This window comes from Notolabrus celidotus, chromosome 4 (assembly GCF_009762535.1).
Source record: "Notolabrus celidotus isolate fNotCel1 chromosome 4, fNotCel1.pri, whole genome shotgun sequence".
Taxonomy (NCBI): domain Eukaryota; kingdom Metazoa; phylum Chordata; class Actinopteri; order Labriformes; family Labridae; genus Notolabrus; species Notolabrus celidotus.
Window position 1 is genome coordinate 11,481,998 of NC_048275.1, and position 26,846 is coordinate 11,508,843.

At 42.0% G+C, this 26,846-nt stretch overlaps 1 protein-coding gene and 1 long non-coding RNA gene across 3 annotated transcripts in view; one reads left to right on the top strand and one right to left on the bottom strand.

The window, feature by feature from the left end:
- The window catches only part of zgc:171482 (zinc finger protein), an 83,173-nt gene that overhangs the window by 46,229 nt on the left and 10,098 nt on the right, over window positions 1-26,846 (top strand). For both annotated transcript variants that reach the window (XM_034682531.1, XM_034682532.1), the window contains exons 5-6: window positions 3,420-3,677; window positions 14,714-14,810. In XM_034682531.1, coding sequence (XP_034538422.1) covers window positions 3,420-3,677; window positions 14,714-14,810 — 355 coding nt within the window. The remainder of the gene's footprint in view (window positions 1-3,419; window positions 3,678-14,713; window positions 14,811-26,846) is intronic.
- The window catches only part of LOC117812012, a 67,053-nt gene that overhangs the window by 36,901 nt on the left and 3,306 nt on the right, over window positions 1-26,846 (bottom strand). The window lies entirely within an intron of this gene.

A 26,846-nucleotide genomic window follows, 5' to 3' on the forward strand; every position in this document is an offset into this window, starting at 1 on the left:
AGACAGAAAGCAAAGGCCATGTGTGTTGGTGAAAGCCCCTGAGAGGCAGAGAGCAGAGAATGTACCTGTGTTGCTTCCTTCTCCTGCACACACACTCACACAAACATGCACTCATGCCCGCTGTGCCCCGCTCCGTGAAAATCACTTACTTCTGCTCCACTGTGCAGAGATCACAGTTATGGGAAAAGAAAGGGTGGGAAAACAAGGGATGGAGGAGGAAGAATACATCAGAGGATCTCTCCCTGTTGCTGCTTGGCACGTGCTGCTCCACCGAGCTGTCAGAGTGCAGGAGCTTCACTCAAGTGAGGGCACAAACACACACATACACACGAATGTAATGAACAACCAGAGATTTTGGCACAACCTTGTCTTTGAGATTAAAAGCAGAGAGATGAAATGACATTTGAGGAGTCACAGGGCTGCGTTTTGTAAGTGAGATGATAGTGTTGTGGAGACAAACACCAGTAAAGGGGAATGTGAGTGGGTGTGGTTGGTGAGATGAGCACAGACACAGCCATAGATACAGTAACTATGTGAACAGAGCCCAAAGACATATCAAGGTAGGAGCAACCAATCAGATTGCACGGCTGGAAGTCAACACAGGCACACAAAATCACACCATAAATTAACACACTTCACACTCAGCGGTCAGTGGTCAACATGGTACGCATGCTCTCCATTTGTTCTCAGGGAGCTGATGGTTGTTGTGAAATAAGTAATTCATTTTGGCTAAAAAACATGTGAGTGGGTTTTCACTGGTGATATAAAATGTTTCAACCATAGACTCTATAAAGAGGTTGATGACAAGAAAGCTTGCCAAAAGTGAAGCCAAAACATTCAGAGTTCTCTCTACTGACTGGCCGCAGCATAGATCTCAAAGCCCACCTCCTCCATGTTAACTGATGGGACATGATTCAAAGTATAAAAATCAAAATGCACAAGTCAAGTTTTCTCCGACACGCTTTCTGTCGTAGTTTTAGTTCTTGTCGTGCTGATTAATGCTCAAGGGTGAGCTATCTCTAAGAAGCTTAGTTAGAAATCAGTTATTTGATGCTAAGATTAGGGTTTTTACGCCAGGAGTGACAGCTCTGTTGACAAATGCGGCTCCTGTGGTGCTGTGTGCACCAGATAAGAGGGAGGATGGTAAGAGAAAATGTAACCGACACTCACAAGATTAATTTAAACTTTATTTAATCGTGTCTGCTTCAAAGGGACTCAAGAATCTGTTAAACACTGGACTGAGGGACCAACCTGAGGGATCTTTGCTGTTTTCTTTGCTAGTTTAAAGAGGTGGTGTTATGTTTTTTTTATATATATTTTTTTAAAAACAAACTTAAATTAATATGTTGGATGTCAATACTAAATGTAAGCAAAGTTTCAAAAACTAAGTTGGGGTAATCCCTGTGTAAGACTGCAGGCTGTGCAGAACAGCTTATTCAAAAATGTACATGAGGGGCGCTGGTGGCCTAGCGGTCTAAGCACCCCACATACAGAGGCTACAGTCTTCGTCGCAGGGGTCGCCGGTTCTAATCCTGACCATTTCCTGCATGTCTCCCCCTGCTCTCTACTCCCCATATTTCCTGTCTCTCTTCAGCTGTCCTATGGAATAAAGGCAAAAAGCCCCAAAAATATAACTTAAAAAAAGAAATGTACATGAGATTTCAGCAAGATCAACATGAGATTTGCTCAAACTGTGACATCACCAGTTGATGAATCCACTTAAATGACCAGTTCTCTAATTTGAAGTGAGAAACACAACTGTGTTACATGGTAACAGTAACGGAGGCTTCCAAAATGATGGGTTCTGGAGTGCAGCGTGTTGGACAGAGACTGAAATTAGGTTTTTAAATTCACCAGCCTGAGATAAGTCAAGAAGTTTTTGAGCCGCAAAAAGAGGGACAACAGAACGCCTGAAAATGAGCATGATACCTCCTCTTTAAATTGTCTTGGTGTGGCTGCGGCTCAGTGGTAGAGTCACTAGTCTCTCAATCGGTAGGTCGAGGGTTAGATCCCAGCTCCTGCAGTCACATACCAAAGTGTCCTTGGACAAGACACTGAACCCCAAATTGCTCCCACTGTTGGTCAGCTGTAGGTGTGTGAATGCATATGAATGAGATTAGCTAATCCCTTACTATAGCAGCCTCTGCCATCAGTGTGTGAATGTGGTGTGAATGGGTTAATGTGACCAGCAGTGTAGACAAGAAAAGAACCATATAAGTACAAGTCCATTTTATATTTACGACTTGTTGTGGTTTGTGGACGGGTTGAGATACAGTATCAGTGCAGCAGAGTTTGATAAGACTCAAAAAAATCATCCATCAAAAGGATTCAGCTTCACTTTTGTTCAACAGGAGCAAAAACAGACGTGTTGTTCATCTTTACAGTAAATGGTTGAAACATGCATTTTCGTGGCAGTGCAGTCACGGTCGATAGAACTTGCGAGTCTTTGACACATGTAGATAGAGGATCGGCACATTTGGTCATGCCATCTGGCATTAGAAGCCTTCTCACACAGTTTGGCTGTGGACCTAACACCCCTCCCTGTGTTCAAGCACACAGTTTGAGCAGAGATGCTTTCCTTGGTACACATACTGTATCTCACACACGTACAAAGAGCCCATTCTGGAGATTCATTCATGCACACACACGGAAGCCTTGACACATTTTCTAAAGTGTAGAGTATGCCTTCAATCCACCACCCAAACACACGCACACGCACACGCACACGCACACACACACACACACACACACACACACACACACACACACACACACAGACATGCATATTAACAGTCTGCCCTGCGTGAGCCACAACCGCGTCCTGTGGACATGTCAGGGCCTGTTGGCTATAAATGGGCAATCACCATGGTAACCAGTGTCAAGTCACGAGTAGCAGGTCACCTGGAAGTCTGCCATTTCTTTTTGTTTTTTTTTAATTCCCATGGAGGGAAGAAGAGAGGAGATAAGGGAGGTAGGGTGGAGAAAAGAGGGGGAGAAAAGATGAGAGGGGAGGATGTAAGAAAAGAAGCAGGAAGAAGTCTGATTGCCCTTTGCTCTCAGTCTCAGATGGTTCAATCTAAACCTGGAGCTTTTCAATCTTGGTGTGTTTGTGCATGTGCGTCTGCGCGTGTGTGTGTGTGCGTGTGCGTGCAGGAATGTATTTGGGATTTCATGTGGGTCTTTGAGAGAGAGTGAGGGTTTGTGCATCTAAATACAAATGATTATATTTTTATGTTAATGTAATTTCCTGAAAATATTTTTAATTTCATTTAATTTCTCAACCTTAAAACCTTCATTTGCATTTGAATTCATGTTAATATGCTCCCTCTCTCCTGTCAATCCCACAATCCTCCTCGTGCAATTCCTCACCCCTCACCCCTTGTCTCTACCTTTCATCTATTTCCTTTTTTTCCCCCTAGATTCCTCTCCTTCCACCCCGGTGCCCACAGACCCCGCTGCATGCCCCCCTCCTCCCCCCGCCCTGCCCTGGCCCATGGGGGTTGTCGGAGGAAACGGCGGCAGAGAAGCTGGGAAGTACTGCTGCCTGTGTGGAGCCTGGTTCAACAATCCGCTGATGGCCCAGCAACACTACGAGGGCAAGAAGCACCGCAGGAACGCGGCCAGAGCACGCCTCCTGGAGCAGCTAGCGGGCAGCCTGGATGCCACGGAGAGCACAGGTCAGCCTCTTGGCCATAAACCTGACACAAGCCAAGCGACAAGTGATGGGCAGGGAGGGTGTTAGGACTTTGTTCAAGGAAAGGCGATAAGGGGGAGATCAGATTCAAGATCAGTGGCGGTTAGGGATGTCCAAAATGTTCATATGCTTTTTAAAGTGGTGTACATTTCAAAGATATGACACTGACGTAAAGCACACCAGTCATTCACAGATCAAAATAGCACCATTGGCTACCTTAAAGAAGCGTATTATACGTCATGACAAAAAAAGGGTTGTAAATAACTGAGTCGTCCTTGAACCAGGTTTCTCCACCACCAGAGTTTCTCCTTAGATCGACCCCTTTTTACTGTCCCTCTGCTAATATATGCAATAAACAAAGAATGTCCAACAGATGGTGAGATTACCTTATGATGATTACAGTAAGATGCAGAATTATTAAACTTTATAGCTCAGCTGTTGAGTCATCATAATATAAAACCTTCTTGGATTAAAGAGGCACTCAAATATTTTTAGAAGTAAAAATTTGTCTATGATGTCATTAAAGATTATCCAGACAACTGGGCTCCGAGGCCGCAGGTTTTTATTAGAAAGACAGAGTTAAAATCAGGTCATGTGGGTCAGATAAAGAGATGCTACTACGTTGCAGGAGACAGGGTTTTTGGATCTTGACCCACACTGGAGACTTTTAGTCTGGATGTCACGATGTGTCGATTGGCGGCTGATGCAGTGAATGTACACCATCTAGTTATATCTGCCAGTAACGATCCATACAGTCATGTGTGTCAAATTCAATAACAACAGTGAGAAAAACAAAATGAAAACATGAACCTGCAAATGTGCAGTCCTCCTACTTTAGACTAACGACCCTACTTATGACCCTTTTGTGACTACCTGGACACACCCACAACTGTTAGAGTTATATATTTTCTAGCTCTTCCACTGTCTGGTCAGAACTGAAGAAGCCTTTTAGAGGAGAGGTGAAATGTCTTCAAGAATTTCTACCCGTCCAGTTGCCTTAGGGATCAAGCTTTGAGTCCTCCTATCCTCCCTTCCCCATGGGTCTTTATCTGAAGTATACAGAACAAGCAAGTCATTTACAGTATAGGTCAGGAAAATTAATAGGTAGCTTAACACACAAACAGATTAAACACACCTTGATACAATCATTTGTTAGAATAAAGGAAACTACAACGCAGATCTGGCAGTGTTCAGTCAATCTGTTTTCAACCATGACAGGGCCTGCCTGATTCATCCGAGGAACAGAGAGCTCTATTGTTTAAATCTCCATCAACAAGTTGATCCACTGATGTATAGAAAGATTATGCAAATGTTTGTGCCATCTGCTTTTGTTAGATTTGACAGTTAAAGAGAGGCAGAAGCTGTATTGAGTAGAGAGTGGGGGGGAAACATGCAGTGAGTGCAACATGGACTACAGCCTTTGAACATGAGGATCCGGATTTAACAACTGCGCCAAACTGGCCCCCTCATAGTGTACATTATTGAGCTGGGTGAAAATACACTTCTTTTTAAATAAGCATCTGTTTTGCAGTGATGGATCTTTGCAAAGCTGCTTAGAAACTTCACAAATTCAACATGTTCTAGTGCGCACCATAGTTTGCGAAGCTGTGATACTCCGCTTCATGTACTGCAGACAGTGCTGAGAGTATTTTAAAACATAGCATTAGAGCACTCTCTGTGTGTAAAAACTGTGTGATGACAACATTTCTAAAATGTCCACATTGCAGGTTTAATATGTGTGCATAGTAGAATATCTGTTATTGGAGGCTAGTATATTTGTGACAGGCCCAGAACAGCCAATCCATATGTCGTCCAGGCTCTGATCTCTCTCTGTCTTCCATCCAAGACTTTACAGAAATGTAATACAGACACCAGAGTTGTAAACTGGGTAACTGATCTTAGGGGGGTGCATCCCAGGCCAATGAAATCAAGCCACGAGCTAATCCACCATCAAAAAACAAATGTTCCTTCCACCTCTGTATCCAACACCAAGTTAAATTTGGACACGTTATTTATCTTTAGCCTGACACAGTTGAAGTTTTTCTGGGGTCACAGTCCCCTCGTGTTACAGCACAGATTTCACACTTGTTAGCGAGCGCTGTAATGTGTTAAACTGTAAGAAAAAAGGAAAAAGCTACGGCACCTGCTTATAGAATATTTAGCTGAACATACACATTAAAATTCCTCCCTGCGGTCCAAACATGGGTCCCACACAGAATGACACTGTGGGAGTCAATAAAGTGTTTAAGTAAACAATTATGCTGATGTTGTTTCTTACTCGAGCTAATTAATCTGAAAAACAGAGATCACATTTCAGTTTCCATCATGAATCCTGGGTTTTAATTACTATTTTTATGTCTCCCTCTACCCCTGTTATTCCTCCTCTCTCCCACACAAACACATTCACACACAGACTTAGCAGTAAGAGGACACTGATTCACACACATACACACATTTCCGCCAGAAGGGTATTTAAATGAAATTATTAATAGTATTTGGAACAGGAATTGCCTTTCCTTTTCTGGTTCCCACGAGTGATATCTTCCAACATCCTCTTAATGCAGCGCACGGCTCAACACGTACAAACACAGCGTCACACGACACCTCTCTCTGCTGCACACAAGTTTGACGCATTCGTACCTCACACAGCAGCGCAAACACCGCCGAAATAACACACATGCAAATCCTTTGTGAGCCGGCGCTATGCTGTTCGCTTTATGCTCCAGGTGCAATGACATAAACCATCATCTCAAGAAGCCAATCATATTAAAAGCATGAGTCATATTGCCGCCTACACTGGCTGAGAGGCTTTAAGAGGTGTCATGTTGGATATCGTCCTTCGTGCACACACTGTGACCCAGATCCCACAAACTCAGCTGTTTTGGGGAGATTTTGAGCATTTAACAACAACAACACGTTCTGAATTCTTGGTGTACGATAGAAATATACAAAAGTCGGATCTTCCTTCTGCAGAATCTCTTATCTATGTTCATTTCAAGGGCAGCTCTCTGGTTTAAGATTTCTGCGAGTGCCTGCAGCTGACGTGGTCCATTACATGTGCCATCAATCATGTGTTTGTTCCGGTGTCTTTAGTGGGAAGCTCTTTGCTCCTCAGAGTACATTTCCATTGTCAGCACTTGTTTGTTCTTCATTTTTCCATTGGCGCAAGATTCTCACTTCTGATTGGCTTTTATCACCACTTCAGGTGTGAAGTCACAGGTGTGCTGGGTGTTATCTCAGAGGGAGAGTCGAGGGCAGGGCTGCAGCTGAGCTCAGAGAGGGAGGAAGAGGGACAGATTCATCTCCCTCCTTTTGTCCTCCGTTCCCCTTTGTTGGACTGTTCTCTCTATACGTTCTGTATCCTCCCCACCCCGTCCTACTGCTGTACTTTATCTTGCATCCCTATTTTGTTGTTGTGTGTGTAAATGTGTGTGTGTGCAGACCACTTGGGGCTCCACTCTCTCGTCATGTCTCATCTGTCATCCTCATTAGCTCCCCACGAGGCACAGGTGAATTATTTACACACCAATATTCCCTGTGTCCCCAAACTGAGGCTCCACAGTCGTATTGTCTGCATGTGTCCCATTGATGATACTGACCTTTAGTTGCACTTTTATATTCTGTCTCCCCCTATCTCCTGCCCCCACATTCACACACTCACGACCGAAACACATCACAAAATCCCCATGACATTTATATCGACACCATTTCTTCCTCTGGAATTTTTCTGGTATAATTGTGCAGACAGGGCACGGGGGAAAATGACGTTATTTTAGGCAGTTAGGTGCCAGACAAAATCCTGGGAGATGGATTACAGAGGTGGGCGACCGACTTCTGGTGGGGGTGGTTACTAAGAAGGGATGGAGCCCGCCTGACTCAGCTGTGTCTTTACATAAATCACGACAGGGGTAGAAACCCCTCAAGACAAAGCCGGCGCGCTGTCTCTTCTCTCCGGAGGCTCAGCAGAGAATTAGAGGCAGTGAGATAAGTGTCTGGAACTTGAGTGTGTGTGTGTGTCTGTGTGTGTCTGTGTATGTATATGTGTGTGTGAGGACCCAGGAGAGGGTGAAGTACCAAAGCAGAGAAAATTGTGTGTAATTGATGACTCTGCCCGAGTTTGACGACAGTGCTGACCTCGCCTCTCATGAGACAGCAGACGCTGTGACACAACCGCACAAGCAGGCTTACATACATGCACACATTAACAAGACTTACTGCAGAACCAACACCTAAAACAGGTCAGGGGAGTGGAACTTCATGCTTAGAAAAATAATAATAATAGTTATAGGCGCCAAACTGTAGCTTTAAATTATTTACCTTATTATTCAAGTTTACTTCTTTTTGTTCAAACATTCTTTGATACAAGTCAAAAAATGTTTCATCAGCAGACTCTTCTCTTTCTTAAAGCTGGGCTGATCAATAGCTTCATGTGAACTAGGGATGTACATTTTAATTATTTTCCGTGATAGATTTTTGGAATTGTTAACGATCAATTATCCATTAACCAATAAAAAAAACATTATTCTTATATGAAAAACAAGGCCAAATAAGTTTTTCCCCTAAATTATATTTTCTACAGCAACAAAATGCATAGAACTGACGGTATTGAATACGGGTACATGTTTAACACTGATTATCAACGATCAGGCTCATAAAAATATTCTCCGCAGACATAGTCTGATAAAGTGAAGGCTCATAATACTAACAGAAAAGAACTTCAGACTCACTGAGTCCAGTTTTCTGTCAACTCGTTCTTATTGAGAAAAATAAACATGTGTATTCGGTCAGGTGTCAGCTGGGAGCGCAACCGGGTCATAATCAGTCAAACTGCAGAAAAGCTCAAACAGCTCTGATGTTGCTGGTCTGCAAACATAGTGTACTAGCAATTCCCACCACTCAGTTGGCTTTGTATCTTAAGGTGGGGAAATGTCCTGTTTAAAGTCGTCAACCTTCGTGTCATTGTTGGCAGCAGTTGCGTATTGATCCTCTTTTAAAAAGCGAACGTGGAGACCTGTCACTCAGCCGCAGCCGCCAGCTGAGTGTCTCCGCTGTGTGCAACACCTTTAACCAGCTGATTCACATCCAAACATGCTTTAAAATTAAAACACCTCCCTGAAAGCTGAGTGTAATATGAGACCACATGATGTTTGTTCCACGTGACAGAAAATTGAAACAAAAATGCATGTATCGAGTAATGTCTTAACAATTTATTGATAATTGATGAATTGTGTACAATGCCTCAACAATGACTGTGTAATGTGAAAACAGAACCTTGTAGTAAAGGACACAGCTACTTAACCTCCTTTCTGTATTTTCTAATGTTAGCATTTTTAGCTCATTGTTTTGGTTAAATTACTTCTAACTTAAGTGTTGAGTTTCTGTGTCACCACTTTAATCCCTGTTGTTTTCAGCAACAGCAGTCTGCTATTTTAAGCAAAAACTGCTCTGTTTTGTTCTTTGGAAAGTACCTGCTCATCAGCGAATAAAAGACAGACACAGACAAAGATGAAGACTTAAAAAGGAAGCCAAAAAGAAGGGCTGTTATTTGCCACTTATTGCCAAGCTTTCTAACAATGTGTAACAGCATGTGGGTGCAGATATCACATCACATCACATTACATTACATCCAATGACAGCGCACGCTCACTGTCCACAGTGAATCAGTCAAATAAAAACTTCAGTCACATCATATAAAAACAACCACCTTTCTATTTGCTCACAGGAGACCAGAGGCCTGTGCTACGAAGCAGGTTCAACCTACCCGGGGTATCTTTTGGCGATCAGGCCTCATTGACCCTGACAGATGAGATCACGCTATGTGGTCACTAGAAGCTGGCTATTAACATGATACATCAAATGTGAGTTACTGTGAGTGCTTTCACATGACTGGGGCAGAGTTGTGCGATCAATTGCAAATATGAAAGAGTGTACCGGCAACAAATCGTCACATTTAACAAACTCAGCGCAAACTATGATTTTAGAAAAATATGGAGAAGTTAAAGATATAATCCAGATTCCAATTGACACAGCTGTGTCTACACAATGAATGGAAAATTGTCAGATACAGAAAAAACCTAGAGAGTGAATACGCAGAGAAGGTTTATAATCTTTTGTTTCCATCCTTAGCCCAGATTAGATCTGACTGATAATTCCTGTTAATTTTTTTGAACTTATTTGTTGAATCTTTCTTGTGGTGACAGTTTTGGACGTAATATTTCAGCTACAGCACTAAAAGTATCAAACTCAGAAGAATTAAGATAATAATGATGAATATAAAAGCATGATTCAAAGCGATAAGCACACATTAATTTACATCTAATAAAGACTCCTCCAAGCCTATCAATGTTAACCCATGTTAGCCTCCATTGAAGGATATCAGCTCGGTGTCGGGTTCCTGCTCACAATGTCAGGATTCTAATTTGCACCTGTTCACTATACATCAGGGCGTAAAATTAACTTTTTACCCCATCTGCCATTGGCTAGTGACCTCCAAAAATTTACCAGCCAAAAATATTTTTCACCAGCCAAATAAAAAAAATCATGCCTCATTTGATTTAAAATAATAACCTTACGTTTTTGTTATGAAAATCCAACTTAAGCATCACTAAGTCAGCCAGGACTGAGGTTGGCCAGCCTCGTCAATTTTCCAGTTTTCTTTGAAATGTCGTATAGACATGACATCACTCCGTTTAGCCGTCTGTTCCTCTTCTTGATCGTCTCCTGCCTCTTCGTTTATCCTTTTTGTTTGTGGTGGCTTCACGCCGGGAATGTGTCGCCACGTCTTCCTCGAAACGCTCTTCCCGCCGTCCCCAAGAAAAGGGAATGAATAGAACTCCAGTAGCTGACGTCACAGCGTTACCACTGTACCAAATCACAACACAAGTACAGTGCGCCGCAAGGGTCCAAATAGCCTGACAGTTGACGGAAATGGGCGAAAGTACGAAAACAAAACCTCACATGCTATACAAAATTTTCCATCGGCCACTGGCGGATGTGTTTTGTTTTACACGCCAAACAAATTTTTTACCCGCCATTGGCGCTCGGCGGGAGTTAATTTTACACCCTGCTATAAATCATCCCTTACTTATAGGTCAGTCCATATGAATGCTGATGTTATATTGCTACATTTCTAAGTGAGCAGCTTTCGATCAACATGTTAGGGGTGTAAACTAGAGATAGACTGATATGTTTTTTTCAGGGCTGATACCGATTATTAGAAGTAAAGGAGGCCGATAACCGATATTTGGAGCAGATATTCATTTGCAGTAAAAGGGAAAATATTGGCGTCAAATTTTTTTTCAAAACTTTGTTTAAATGCCTTTAAGCATATGTTTATTACACAGCTTTTCAGAGTTGCAACATGTGAAAGGGTTTTTTTTATCTTAGACAATAGACATCTTTGTTTTAAAATTCTAACAAAAAGTGCAGGGAGCTCCGCGGCTCAGCAGCATGTCTTATAAAGTTAAATGAAAACTTAAATAAATACATTTTTAAAAAAAGTTTTCTACAGTAAATACAGTTTTCCAAAATGTCAATATAACTGAAATGTTAATCTTTCATTTATATTTGTTGGATGGGGATATAAGTGGTGTTTTGAATCACTAGTAATTGTAGGGGCCACAAAGGACGTTGCTCAGCTCGTCCCCTGTAATGAGAAACTGCAGGGAGAAATGGAAGGCAAACTAGGCTGCAGTTTCTGCAGACGGGGTAATTTCTTCCACGTGATTTAGAGACTTTTGAGCTAAAATAACCCAGTTTTAAATTGATCTCTTATCGGCTGTCGGATTTTTAAAAAAGGCCGATGCTGATATGCGGCCTATCCCTAGTGTAAACTGTTCATGTCTGTTTTAGGTGCCCAAGTGGCCAAATAATGTTATTACTGCTTGAACAATGATGACTCAAGCAGCTTTCATATTAAACTAAATGAACAGAGTTAATTAGGTTTAAATTTTCAAACTAAGGTAATATTAAGTATTATGAAAGGTTTTGCATGAACTGCTCAACCTTAAGTATAATCTCCACCCTGATATCAAACATTATCTGCTCATGTTATTCAACAGCAACAGCTCTTTCTGTATATCCTTTAGTCTAAATCAGATGATGCACACTTTGTCCTCTGTGTCATAGTTGCTGCAAAACTAATTAGTCTCCATAGAAGTATTAGACTTGGTAAACTCCACCAGGATTCATCTGTCTTTCACCCAAAGCACAGCCCCTCTCTGTTTTAGTATTTGTGATATATCCCAGTGAGACTCACTGTCAGGTCTTTGCTGCAGACTGTTGGTTTTGATGGCATCTCAATGGGCTCTTTTTGGATCAGGCTCCTTTTTAATCTTGGTAAACCTACAGTGTAGCACATCACAAAGGCTTTGGGGTAGCGAGGGCTCTGTAAACTGTTATCCAGCCACTACAGTGAATTAAATTACCCATGAATACCTTGCAGTGAGGTTCTGAGAAGCAGTGGTCCCAAAGGAGAGGGATGGAAAACAGGAAACACTGAAATGAGAAATGTAACTGGATGTTCAGTGGTTGTACAGTGTGCTTGAGCCTCATTTCTTCCCTTTCTTCTTAAACCATCCCACTATTTAACCAGCTATGTTCATATGATATTACATTTCACAGAGCTCAGTGCTGACCACTACCTGAAGCCCTCCAGGGACTCACAAATAAAAGATGCTGCAGTTAGAGCTTGGCAGGCAGTCGTAATGGAACGAGCCACGAGCATCACGCTCCAAATGGGTCGTAAATGTTTTCTGAGCTCAGACTAACCGGAAATATATCATGCTGAATTTCTCTACAACAAGGCTCTCAAAGAGAACATGCACAGAATGCAGCTCATTACTTTTTTTGACAAGCATTTAGGCGTCTCCTCCGGGGGGCCTGAAATGCCAGGAGACTCTTAAAGGACAGCCACAAACAGCTCCACACCCACCGCCTCAGCTCATCTCACCCCCTCTTTTCTCTCTCCCTGGCATATCTCGGTGTGTAATTAACAAGGCTTAGAACACCCTCACAAATACACGCTGCATGCTGTCACTCGCATAGCACACACACTTCCCCTGCATGTAATTACCATGGATTAGGGCACAATGATGTCTTACGCCAGAACTGCTCTACCAACCAAAAAACTGTGTCAGTGCATTCGGCCTTGCGTTTGTATGTTTCTAAGTGTGTTTTCTAGAAACTGGCGTGCACGCACATTTTCTGGCACGGCCACAAACTGCAGCATATTGTGCGTCAGGGCTGCTCGTCCAGGCGGCGAGGAGGTGGCATCAATCAGGCTAAAAGCAAGGAGGCTGCCTTTGTGTGTGTGTGTGTGTGTGTGTGTGTGCGCAGACACACATGCACATAAACCTCACTTAATCGTGTATACAAGAAAGGACCTCTTTGTGTAATCCTTGCAGCAGTGTAGAATTACAGGAGGTAGAAGAATGAGAGACTTATCATTCCTTTCTTTTCCAAATTATCTCTTCTTCAATTAATGGCCTTTTCATTTAGAGGAGGACAGAAGTAATGACATTTTTGTAGACTGAATGTATTATCTCTCTCTGTCCCCTCTCTCTTTTCCACACACACAGCTCCTAATGGATACAAAATATAAACATTTACGCCAAAACAGTGCTTACTCCAGGCGACTAATTCAGTCGAGGCTTCTTTTTGTAAAATGACTGCTTGTCCTTAATCACCCCTGAAACCGGCACAGACAACAGGGAGTCGATCTGCCACATTATGCAGCTCTAGCTCGGTATAAATGACCTCCCACCACTTCTTCTAACTGTATTACAACTTCATCTCCCAACACACTTCTCCAATTACCGCCACAGAAGGTCAAAAGGTGATGAAATACAGAGGTAACTCATAAATCTCAAGGACAGTAATGACAGGCGGGAAAAGGGCACCCACACACAAATACACCTGAGATCAGGTACCACACCCAGAATTCATCACTTAAAAGAATAAAAATGATAAAAAGCTTAGAGTGGAGGAGGCTGCGTGGACAGTCGTTTGTTTTTTTGTGTGACTGTCTTGTCACACAACCCTGAATCGTCAAGGTTCTTTATCTCTGATCGGAAAGTTCTGCAAAGACGGCTCTGCAGTGTGCAAAACGGGAGAAAACAAAAATAGCCCTCCATTGCATCTCTGATGGAGAATACACAGCCAATCATGTCATGCTGCTGATTGCCCCGTCCTCATCGACACAGAGTGTTTCCTCCGCTTCCTCTGCCCTCCTGAAAGAAAGAGGATTTTAAAATCAGTGCCGCTGTAGTGCAGTGGTTACCACACGGGTAAAAACGATGCCCGTGTCATGTTTTCTCCCATGGCGATTAAACCCCAGCATGTATTTCACATCACTTGCGCTGCACGACGACTCACTATCATTGCCCATGTCTCCAACTCCTCTGCTTCATCTTTTAATACACATCCTTTTTTTTCTCCAGAAATTTAACTTGTTCCGTCTCTCCGCTCTCTCTCCACTATTATCAACGCATCTCTAGCCTCATCCATCTATTTTTGGGTGTTCATCTCGACCACCTGCAAACCCTCTAATTAGTTCACATCTGTGTCTGAGGCACGCTATTTCAAGCACACATTCACCAATACACTACAAATGTGCATGCCGTGCAGAGTATCACACATGCACTCAACCTTGTTTCCGTTTCTTCCTCTGCACTTTCCTAATACTTCTCACCCTGCTAAGTTCAAGTTTCAAAAGGAAGAAAGAAGGAGGCAGTGATCTAAGGATCTAAAAATGCAACTGGCTTTCTGCTAATGATCAGTATAATCAAATCTTTTCCAGATGCACTCTAATTAGGAAAAATTACCCAGCACTGCAGAGTGTAAAAATAAGACAGTTACTTGGTGTGGGCTTAGGTCTCTATTGTTGCTCACTCTGGATTCAGTGCTGCTGCTGCTGCTGCATATGATTCAGATGAGGATGATGATATTTGCTTTTTAAGAACTGTTCCAACCTGTACTTAACCGCTGAACTTGTGTGGTTGGGGGTTTGTTTCCCTGCAGGTTTGCGCAGTAGTTACTCATGCAGTGTCTGCAGTGTGGTCCTCAACTCCATCGAGCAGTACCATGCACACCTCCAGGGCTCCAAGCACCAGAACAAGTGAGTACAGCATCTTCCCGTTTGTTAACCCAGTCTCAGACAAAAGAGAAATACACTGATGATCCCACATGTACGCCAACTTCTTGCTACAATTTGCCAGCTGTTTGGAGGTTTGAGAGCAAAGTTTCAAGGTCTCCTCCATTATTTGTCTACTAACTACTAGAGGAACTTTTCAACCTTACAAGTGAGGACAGAACTATGAATCCACGAAGAGAAACTGGGCATTCTTATCCCATTTTATACAAACTCTGCTCGGAGATTTAAGACACAAACAAAGACTCAAGTGAAGAGATAAGAATGTCAGGGGGCTTTGTGGCTGTTTGTGTGACTATTTGAATAAGCAAATACTTCCAATCTAAATCCTTCTCCTCCCTTGGCCATAGAGGTGATGCACGTGATGTGAATCTGTTCAGAAATTGTCACTGTCTGTCTTTTTCTGCCAGTGTGCATTCATAGAGGAGATAACATCACAATGGTAGAAATCTGTCCTGCAATCAACTGACAAAACAAGCTGAGTAAGAATCTGTATGTGCCCAATCCTAAACTCCACACTCAGACTTTAAGGCATGTTCCCAGATAGTGTGTGAGAGTTGAGGGTCCCACTGTCACATTACCAAGTCTATGAGCTCTCTAATGCACACTTTGCAAATCCAAGTCACGCACTTTCTGCATTCCTGCAGACTCAGCTGTTAGACTTTCACGGAATTCATTGTGAACTTGGTGACGTGAAGATGTAGGAGCTCTCTGTGAACAAATCTGTGTTTACTGGAGCAGTATTCAATAAAATGAGAATAAATAAATAGACCAGGGTCGTCGGCACATTAATCACGATGCAATTAGGACTGAAATTAGCATGTTCTTATAATCGCACACCATAGTTAAGCCACAGCTGTGTCTCCTCGATCCTGCTGCCGCTGCAATGGAAAGTAACGACACCACATTGAACGGCACATTCCACTTTAAAAAAAACCACTCCCAGACAGTTGACAAGTCAAAAGTATGAACTTTTTACCAAAGTACTTCAAGTTTGAGCCACCACTACCAAGCTAAGCATACAGGTGCAGCTGATCAGACTGGTGTCAATGTGCAACAGGATCACAAAAGCCAGCTGTGCACTTTATTGGAGTGGGCGAATCACCACAGACCTGAGGATGAAATCATTGGGCCATGGTCTGACACCACGATTATCCAGATGGACCCAAAGACTACACCACTTTTTTCATTTTAGACAAGGAGATCCTCAGCCTTTGTGCTGCTTTTTCTGACAGAAGCTGACACAGTAAAAAAAAAAATCAAGACATTAAATTTGTTCTTTGTATTCCTGCTCGTTCGATGTGCTGAGGTTGTACATTTTAAATATCTGATGATAGCGACAGAATGGCATACTTTCACTGGATGGACGTCCTTTCAATTGCTTGTGGAAGCCATTTAGAGAGACGTGGAGCAGAATGTGGAAGTACAATAGAAAGGAGGTGATTTCATTATAAAGACTTCCTTCACACAATGAGGTGGTCATTTTATTCAGAAAAAAGTAATCCCAGCCGGTGTGAGGGAAATTACTCCCACCAGCAGGACAGGAAGAGAGCGTGCTATGGACCAGTTACATTTCATGCATTTAACATGAGATAGCCGCAAGCATGGCCATAGGCTATGTTTGGTGCATGTGTGCATGTATGAGTCTCTCTCTATTTGAAGCATCACGATGAAAATGAGGTGCTTTATAAATGAATGCATTTGTCAGATAAAAGGCCTCTCAAGGATAAAATTTTGTTATTGCGGATGCCGCTTCTTTCCTATTCATATTTTTAAAGAGGCTAGGCCCTTCAGCTGAAGAGTCTGTATTTACTCACCCTAGGGCATAACTTGTCTGGACTGCACACACCCAACTTCAACAAAGAAGTTAACTCTTGGACTGAGGGTGGTGGGTGTAGTGAGAAAAACAACAGCAGTAACAAGGCTGAGAGAGGCATGGAGGGAAGGAGGTGAGACAAAGAAACAAAACAAATTCTCCAAGGTTAAAAGAAGATTTATGTTTGCGTGTGTGGTGTGTTAGCCAGTTAATACATTATACAATGTGTGCTATATACTGTATCCACACTAACCGGGATCATCAGATGTTTCACCTGTCTCCTGGGACTGTTGAGGCAAAAACTGAATCATAACAAGACACCCAGCCTTACAGCTCATGAAAAAAGAATTAAATTCAGCCAAATGGGTGATGGACTGACCTGTACTGACTTCAAACTTTACGAATTTGGGGTCAGTGTCCTGAAATGACGCAGATTACTGTACAAACATGAAGAAAAGAGAAGCCTTTATTGAAATACAGTGAATTTGTTGGCTTCTCACCCCTAGTTGATTGATTTTCATCTGGTTTTAAGAGCTGTTGTTGAGGGTTTTATTATATGAAAAGCTTGAGGAAGCTTTTTGATAGAAGACCTAACACTCGAGGCGCCGGTGGCCTAGCAGTCTAAGCATGCCCCATATACAGAGGCTCTGGTCCTCGTTGCAGAGGTCGCTTGTTCGACCCCCGGCCTCAACCATTTGCTGCTTGACCCACTCTCTCCTCCCCACATTTCCTGTCTCTCTTCAGCAGTCATATCAATAAAGAAAAAAATACCGCAAAAATATTACTTTAAAAAAAAAAGATGCGGTAACACCAAAGATAGAGGTGAGAATCAAAGGGTAACTCAATACAATAATAAGATACACTATACATTCCCCACAATGAGGATAATATACAGGGACACTGAAACGTGACGTGGGGTGGTGTGGCTAGGGGGAACATGTCGTACAGAACTAATGTCCTGATGTCTAAATTCTTTTCAAGGCAGAACAATAAACAAACCTTGCATTTGCACTAACAATGGTGTTCATTCAAACAAAGAGTAGACAGAATGGAGAGATATCTGACAGGGATAAAAACAAACAGCTGAAGCCTCTGAGACAAACAAGACAAGTGACAGTCATCAACTGAAAACCAAGTCCAGCAAATATGACAGAGCCTCTCCTGCTTTTGGGTGCTCAGTGAATGCGCTGGGAGATGAGACCCGTGAGTGTTTTATGTCTGAAAACTTTGACAGCTGACGGTACCAGACTCAAAAAAATTAACATGACATTTAAAAGCATTACACCAGTCACATCAATAAACCCCTCAAGTTTTAACCACAGAAAATTTGATGAGGACCAGCTGCAGGTGCATTGTTTTGTGAAGGCTGCTTCAGAGAACAAAGCTCTCACTGCTTCATAGGAAGTAGCTTACAAAGCTATACCCGGTGCAAGAAACCACACAAGAGCAGAGGAGCTCATCCTCCCTGCAGCATAGGATATGGTGTTAGCTATGCTGGATGAGAGGAGTGCTTCAAAAGTGAAGGCTGTCCCTCTTTCCTGTAGCACAGTTGTAAGACTTATTTGGGACATTCAAAATGATCTAGAAGAACAACTCATCAAAAGACCGAAAGAAAAACGATACTAACAGCCTTACTGAAAAAGCACACGGTGTTATGTATCAATGTAGTGTCACAAAAAGGTTGTTTGACAGATGGAGATGAGGAGAAAGATCTGTGTCTTATTGGCACAACTGAAGCGACTGAAAGAGAGGTTAATAGATGTTCATGACTGTGATGGTATTCTAGTATAGTTGAACTAGGCCCTTGTTGTCACCACAGTTGAACACCATATTTATTTTTAATGAAGATATTGATATTCAGTGCCAGTGATGCAATAACTGTATTGCATGAGTCAGGATGATGATGTATTGCTGTATTGATAGTTTGTACCACGCCTCACCTTTGACTGTATTCAGAATGGAAAATGTCACTTCATTTCCACCCATTGTGAGCTTTAAAGCCAAAAGATCCCCTCAAGGGCCACTGAAATAGTGCAGCCAAGGCATTCACAGTGGCCCTGCAGCACTGCTAAATGCTAATATTTTTATAATAATTACTATTTTATATACTCTTGTTTACTCAGTACTGTTTTGCACTGTCTTCCGGTGCTGTAACCCTCTAAATTTCCCTGTTGTGGCCATAATGATCCCTCAGGTGGGTAGAGTCCACAGCAGAACAGATTCTTGTGTTGATTTGAAGCGGATACTTATTGCTAATGAAAGTTCAACGAGTCATATGTTAGTGTTGGTAATGTTTTCTCTTGCCGTCCTTTCTCTTCTCTGCTAATCAGGTACAGAACGCTGCATGAGCCAGCATTTGTATAGAGCTTTCAATCATGATGTCACTTTCACTGTTTTTACAATCGAATAACCAAGTAAAACTAAACTTCTCAGAAAAATGAACTTGGACATAAATCAGCATAATGAGAACTAACTATGTATTTGACATTTATCTAATTTTTATTGTTAGAAAAATATAGAAAGCCGCTCTTCCATCTGTCAACATCAAGGAGGCGCAGTCTGTGACCTTTACTGCAGCCAGTCAGCAGAGGGAGCTTTAAATCTTTTGGCATCACGGTCAGTGAACACTTATGAGTCCTTTTTAATTAACAGTCTGTGTGTCTAACCAATGAACTGAGGAAGTCAAAGATAATAACTCTAGAACTGTTGAGGTACAGAAGGGGAAACAGTATGTGGGCAGAAACTGGATTAGCTTAAGATTTTAAAGGCAAAATTTGACTCACAGCCAATAGTCAAATCCTTCTTCCTCCTACAGAGGCTGATAAATGTCCATTAAGAGAGCTACAGTGGGATGTGCTGAAGCAGACAGACTGCAGACAAACTAGCATTTAGCTTGTTAAAGTTAAGGCACTAGTTGAAGCATCCAATAGAGTTAAATTGAAAATGTAATTGATCTACCACCATGTCACATTAGACATTTGCAAGTGTAGTCTGGTAATGTTCGAGAATGACCATATTGTTGTAAAAAATGTTCAGCCGGAGAGAGAAAATGTGTCATTGTGTTTTGGGGGAGACTTAAAGTCTATGTCTAGTTCTAAAGGTTAATGTCTGCAGAAGGCATCGTCCATTACTTATACCAGCCACTAAGCGAGATACTGAATGCCTAATACAGCTTTTTGGCCACTAAGCCTGCCTGGTTGAAAACGTCAGCTAAACTTCTAAAACGTGTGATTGTAGAGATGTATATCTGTGCACACAAGCTTTAAATTGTCGAGCAAATGGTGGCCCATAATTCTCCTTTTGTCAGTTTTACTGTCGTAAAGCGGAAAAGAGGGCAGACACACTGAAAGAGTCATGTTTATGAGGGAGAGAAAAGAAGAGTAGGCAAGACTGATAGACGCTGGAGAGACAGTTATGCACCACAAACACAGAGAGACAGATGGGGAGAGAGATGCAGAGAGACAGAAAGACACATCATGTTGGAGGCGGATGGAAAAGAAATTTCAAAAAAGGGCAGAGAGATGGCAAGAGACTGGGACAGAATTGATAAGAGCAGACGGGTGGACATGGAGAAAAGTAATAATACAGACAGAAACAGGATGTACTGGAGTCAGAGAGGTGAAGGTGGAACCAAATTTCTGCAAAAATCTCTTTAAATTAAAGTGAACGGTGGAGTCAGAGAGATAAGGAGCAGCTATAGAAAGGACATTGACAGCTGCAGGGCATTACTACTTCCTAGATGGAGAGGATAGATTGACAGGACATCAACGTAAAGAGGGCAGTGAGACACAGACGAGAGGCTGCAGGGAGAATTACACGAGATGGACTGATTACTGGATGTTGGATAGAAGGAAACAAAGTAAGTCATTTACCTAAACGGAAAGGATTACAGGAAGTGGTGAGGGTTATGTGCTGTGCTTCAGTCCTATTTCAAAGCAAAGGAACAAACTCTTGGTTTTTCAAATAAATGTGGAGGCTATTATCAACACTTTGATACTTTCAGTCAGTTTTGTATTTGACATTTCTAAGAATTATAGCTTTGTTAAAAAAATCTACAATTAAATTTCAACCCTCAATCAAAAAACATTGACTTGCTTTATTCTCTTACTGTTTCACTGGGATTATAGTTTTAGGAGCAAACAAACCTGCAATCACCTCCTCTCAGCCCTCCCTCCAGGAAGGTGCTGGATTTTGTTTGTATGCAGCCAGAGCTTGCTGTGTGGCTCTGCTCTAGTCTGCTCTCTGTCACACTTGCAGCACTTATACAGCCTGAACACAGCAGGCTGGTCTCATTCCTCACAGACACACAGTATACCCCCATAGTGTTTGTTGCAGACAGAGAGACAGAGAGAGAGAGAGACAGAGACAGAGACGGAGAGAGAGAGAGAGAGAGAGAGAGAGAGAGAGAGAGAGAGAGAGAGAGAGAGAGAGAGAGAGAGAGAGAGAGAGAGCAATGTCACCTGTTAGCTGCATTTTCTATAAGTCTGTTGGACTGTGGACTGTTTGCTGTAAGCTCAACACGACTGCCCAATAATAAACCCACAGGGAAATCCCAAACACAGCAAAGTAAGAACTTTTAAAAGTTCAAACAGAGGTCTGATTCCCTGCATTTACAAACACCACCACCAAGGTGATCAAAACTTTAGAGACTTTGAAGTTGTATCGTTTTTAAGTATGTGATTTTGAAAAGTATCATATATTACATTCAATATCATCAAAAAATGCCAAAGCTTATAAAAACAGATCTTCATTCTGAGTCAAATATGACTGTAGAACTAGTGAGCAAAAAATAGAGGAGAAAGCAGTGATGGTGGACAGATGTAGAGATTAAATTCTGGTATCTTGACAACCCTGATAGCAAGCACGTTATCAGCAATAGTTCTTTCTGAAGAAGACCTACTATGTATGCACATATGGCCCAATGAAAAGACACCACACTAGGCCCCACTTCACTATCAGTCATGGATGTAGAATCATGCTACATTTTCCCCTCACATTGAAGTACATTAAAAGCCTCACTTGTCAGCATAAGACTCACTAGCTGGTTAAACAAATCATTAATATCTTTATCATTGTAGACCCAAAATGATGGTCATATTTCTAAGCTGTAGTGCAGTCATCTACCACTAGCAGAGGCTGTACAGTAGCTCTGTTTAGTGGCTACTGTCATAATGCCATAATGCTCTACTACCCTGATGTAAACCAGCACAGCTGACAGATGGCATCTTGCAGCGAGGCACAGTTTGAGAGTACTTTGATCTAAACAATGGAGATACATTTTAATGTAGGCTGTCTGGTTAAACTGGCATATAACCACTCAACAGGAGAAATGTGTAATCAACACAGGCATGTGAGAGCTAACCTGCACGGAGGACTGTAGCCTGGTGGTACTAGCTCTGCTAATGTTAGCCACACTTGATAAACCTAGCGTTTTCCAAATATATTCAAAAAAGTGTGCTTTTGACTGTTCTTATTTCCTTTAGACGAGTTGGTTAGTTCGAATTTCAATTTCTTCTTAAACCATAAGGAAATAAGTCGCTCCAGAACATCCCTATTCAGGCTAGTAATACATAGAAGATAACCCTCTTTTGTGTGCCAAGGACTCAGTTCTGACAGTGTATTGAAAAGGGTGTCATGTTCTTTCTTGTTGTTAATTCAAAGTAGAAGGTTCTAGTATTATGATAACCCCAAAGGGGTGTCTGTGAAAGGAGAGAATACAATACATCTGTTTTATTCAGTATTTTTCACAAAAAAGGGTGATGGAGGGCTTTTTTGAAACACTTCAGTGAAGGACCTAGTGATGCATCTGTCAATAAAATGATAATTAAATTTCCAATCTTTGTTTAATTCTGAAGAAATGATAAATGCCCTGAGTGTGGTAGTAATGAATATCTGCCCCTTTGATGAGAAGTACAGCACTTGACATTAAAGACTTCAACATGTCCTTGTCTTATGGTTACAGACACTTTTAACATGTAGAGGAAGGTACTCACTGTTTGACTAAAGTATAGCTAGAAATGTCCCTTTTCTATTTCCTCAGCCTCAGCGCTATGGATTGTGTATAATTCCCTTCAGCAGCATTCGCTGGATTGCAGGCAGTGTGCATAAAGTGTGAAAAAGTCCATGAGAGAGCCCTCAAAGCACGAGCGATTTCACAGTGCGACAGCCCTGAGCCCTCGCAGACTTACTGCAGGCACGCGTGCTGAATTCTTTTAAGTCCGTGAGACTGAACACTGGTACTGGAAATGAGTCTTGCCAGCTCTGTTGCACCGCTGTACCACTGTATCGATCCTCTGGGAAACATAGAACATGGCCGAAGGTTCCACCTCATCGACCTCACTTCCCCTGCCTTCACCCAGTCACTCAGGTGAAACACAATACGAGTATGGTAAAGTGTGTTAGAGACCGCTTTAGGCCAAATCTCTCTCACTAACTTACACACAGACAACCCGTCCCTGCATCAGTGTGTGTTACATTTTAGCCTTGAAATCAGAGTAGCAGGGGTATGATATGATAGCAAATAATGCAGCTGTCACACTTTATTGTGCAGCAAAGTGTGTAAAGTGTCACTTTTCTGCTGACATACACACGCACACCAAGGCTACAGCACAAATATGAGCCCAGACAGCCTCTCAGGCAGAGCAAGTTTAGAAATAAGAGGACATAAGGACCCATGAATGAGGGCTGTGCATGTCAGTGTGGCTTATTCTGCAGCACATGGCATAAGAACGAGCACATTTTTTTATGTCTTCTCCCTTAAAGAACAAGCTGTCTGATTATGGAGTGTTCAGCTGCACAGATGTGTTTTTATATATTGGTGCGTGTAGAAACGTAGGAACGTGTCGGAGTACTTATGGGAACAGGCTATTGAGATTGTTCCCTTCATATCTGTGGGCTGTTCACAGGGCGGACAAGGCTTTGCGTAAGTGATGTGAGATCTTCAACTCTAACTTGGAGCGAGAGTGTGTGTGTTCATTTATGTGTATGTATTTCTGTGGGTTGTGTGTGTCTTCTTTCACACTCAGGATGAGCTTTGGCTTGTGTAAGGAGCTTTTTGGAGGAGACGAAGGCACAGCTGACAGCGGCAGGGGATTAGCTCTCACCGCAGAAACATCCATGGAGTGTGTATCTGCGTCCATTTGTGTGCATTTGTGTATGTGTGTGTGCGTGATGTTTGGCATCAGGAATGTGTCATCAGAAAAAAACATGACAGATTTCTCCATTCTTTAAACAGTTGGATGTACCCCTCTGCCAGCTCTCCCTATCTACAGCATGCATCTGCTCCATGCACGGTCAGCTGCAGGTCATTTGAAACGCTGCAGACTCCACACAGACGCTCTAGTCTGGCTGCTGTAATTGGACCTGTACAGGATGATAACAGCAGAGATACAACCACAGAAACAGAGCAGAACAGTTTTAGTTTGCACTGTGTGATAACTACAGCCAACTTCGCTGGCTAGCAGACAGGGACACAAGTGGGCAGCAAAAAATACTGAGCTAGATGGAGAAACTTTAAATCCCCATGTTGGATCCTGACTGAAGTACTCTTAGTACTTTAAAAATAATGGCTGGTTTGTAAAAAAAAAAAAAGGAAAAATTAAAAATGAACATAAGGCCGTCAGCACAGCTGAATTGGTTATTCTAACCCTACAGCTGTAAAATCTGGCAGGCATTCTGTTGAAGGCAGGCTGTTCCCAGCGGTGACTGTATGCCTGCCTTCATACAGTGGTTTTTAATCAACTTCTAAGAGTTATATATATATTTCTGGTACCCTAGAAGGCCATCCCTATGTAATAGTTAGAGTCAGGAGTTGTCAAACTTGTAATATCTCTTCTGGGAAGGTAAATGCAGCAGTGTGGGCAGAAACTAATGAATGTTTCCTCATCTTTTTACATTTCTGTTACCTTGTAGGGGATTTTCTCATGTTGTTGTTTCCATGGAAGCCAGCTACAGTACAAAACACCAACAATTTAAAGTGTAATGTGGTGACATAGCTATCAGTGTAAAGGATTATAGTTTATCTGTGATCTGTATGGATTAGCGCCTGCAGGTCGTCATGCATGTTAACAGAGGAAATATGCAAAATATATCATCACAGTGTGAAATAGAGTTCAGATTGCTGCTAAATGTTGATGCAGAGTTGCAATGAAAACAACAACAGGAGTGATGTTATTTAGGTCCATTGATAAGAGGAATGGTGTAGGATTCAGGTCGATTAAGGCGTCAGTAACCCTGCATTAGTGGCCCTGACAGATCCTAATCTGGGCTTTCTGGACCATTTGTTTTGTTTATGCACAGAGGAGGGCTACAGCTGAGTGCTAGGACCACTTTATAGAAGAAACAATGAGAAATTCCAATATGTAATCATACAGTTACAAAATATAGTTGTAAATTAACATGAATGAAGTCTTAAATTCATGCAAAGAAGTCATAATTTTAGTCTACAGTTTGCCTTAATGCTATTTTAGAGGTGAAGATCAGAAGAGCAGCTGCACTAATATGAGGGATGTAGAGCATCTTGTGAAGTTATACTTCAGTATAGGTTTCATAAATAACTGAATACCCAATCTTTACGGACATGAGCCCCTCATTATCATATTTATAAGGATTCTGAATCGATTATGCAAGACTCTGAGTCTGTTATGTAGAAGGGCAGGCTAATAGGCAGCCTGAGCACACTTCTGCAACTGCCGCTTGTCCTCAGCTGTTCAGTATAACTTCACAAGATGATCCATGTTCCTCATTTTGCTCCCGGGGGCTGGCTGCCCTTCTGATCCCTTATATTATCTTACATAGAGATTGATAACAGTCCATAATTAGGACTTGGGTTAGCTTTGGGATCATTTAGTGCAAAAGGACATGTCATACTGTAGCAGGGTGTAGACTGAACTACTTCTGATGGGGCTAAAAACAAGCATGACACTGAGATGATATACTGTATTACATTCCAGCTGTGGTGTTACTGTTTTGTTCCACTTTCTGTTTGGTTCTTCAGTTGTTGAGCTACAACCTGCACAATCTGCTGATCTGTTTTTGCATTGAGATCTATACTCGTTATGAAATCAAGATGCATCAATGATTCAATGCTGTGATTCATTTCAAACCTTGGGTGTTACTCAGTGAGATCCTATTTTACTGCATTTATACAGCTTTATACGGTTCCCACTTATTTAATTCAGCTTATTTCTCATGCAACTAGTTACCAAAAAAAAGAAAGGGAACCTAAAAATGTGATTATAAAAGTTTGTGATGAGGATGTGTGAGGGATTCAACTAAATCTTTAAGAACAATCAACAGCAGACACTATAGATGATTAAAAAAAAGTCTCATTGGGTCTGTTAACCAATTATGTACTGCTGCTGTATATTTGTCAACATTAATGCCAATAGGATCAGCTGAACAGCATGCTGATTCATCTGTCAGGCTCTATTATGTAGATGCTTCTCTTTTTGGTTAAACAGTGTTCCTATTAGAGACAGCCAGCAGTCTGAACCATTAAAAAGTGCTGTTATAGAGCTCATAGTCACATTAGAAAATGTCCTCCAGGCTCTGGTGGCTTTTATGCAGCCTGAAAAGTTTTAGTCCGAGTATACACACATTAAAATACAATAAGAATAAAACAGACACAGGCTCTAATTAGCCCCTCTGAGTCCTCGAGAGAGAGGAAACAAAGCCACCAGTAAAGCACAGCTCTCTTGATGGGAACTGTCAGCGGGGTTGTAGTCCGAACCAATGGGGCTGCATGGCTGTAACTACCCGTATAATATTATCATGTTCACATCGCTCACTACGTTTGCACAGCCTTTGCTTTCTGGGTGGTTTTTTTTTAGTTACACAATGCTGACCTCTGCCCTGCTTCTACGTGCGTTTGTGTGCATAGCGTGTGCGAGAGTGTGTGAGATGTTGATGCTGATTTTTACGCAAGCCCCAAGGGTATGGTGGCGAGGTTGGGGACAATCCATTTAGCCTACTCACCCTGGTAATTATTCAGCATCAGTATCACAGAGGACACATACACACAAACTGGCGAGCAAACTAATGCACATTTAAAAGGCAGAGGCACAGAGAGCGAGGAGGCCGGCGACCAGTGTGAGAGATTACGGTGCTTAGTGTAAAGTAACTCTGAATGCAAATGGTTGAGCCATCGACCTGCTAATAGGGCAGGCATATATGTGTGTGTGCATTGT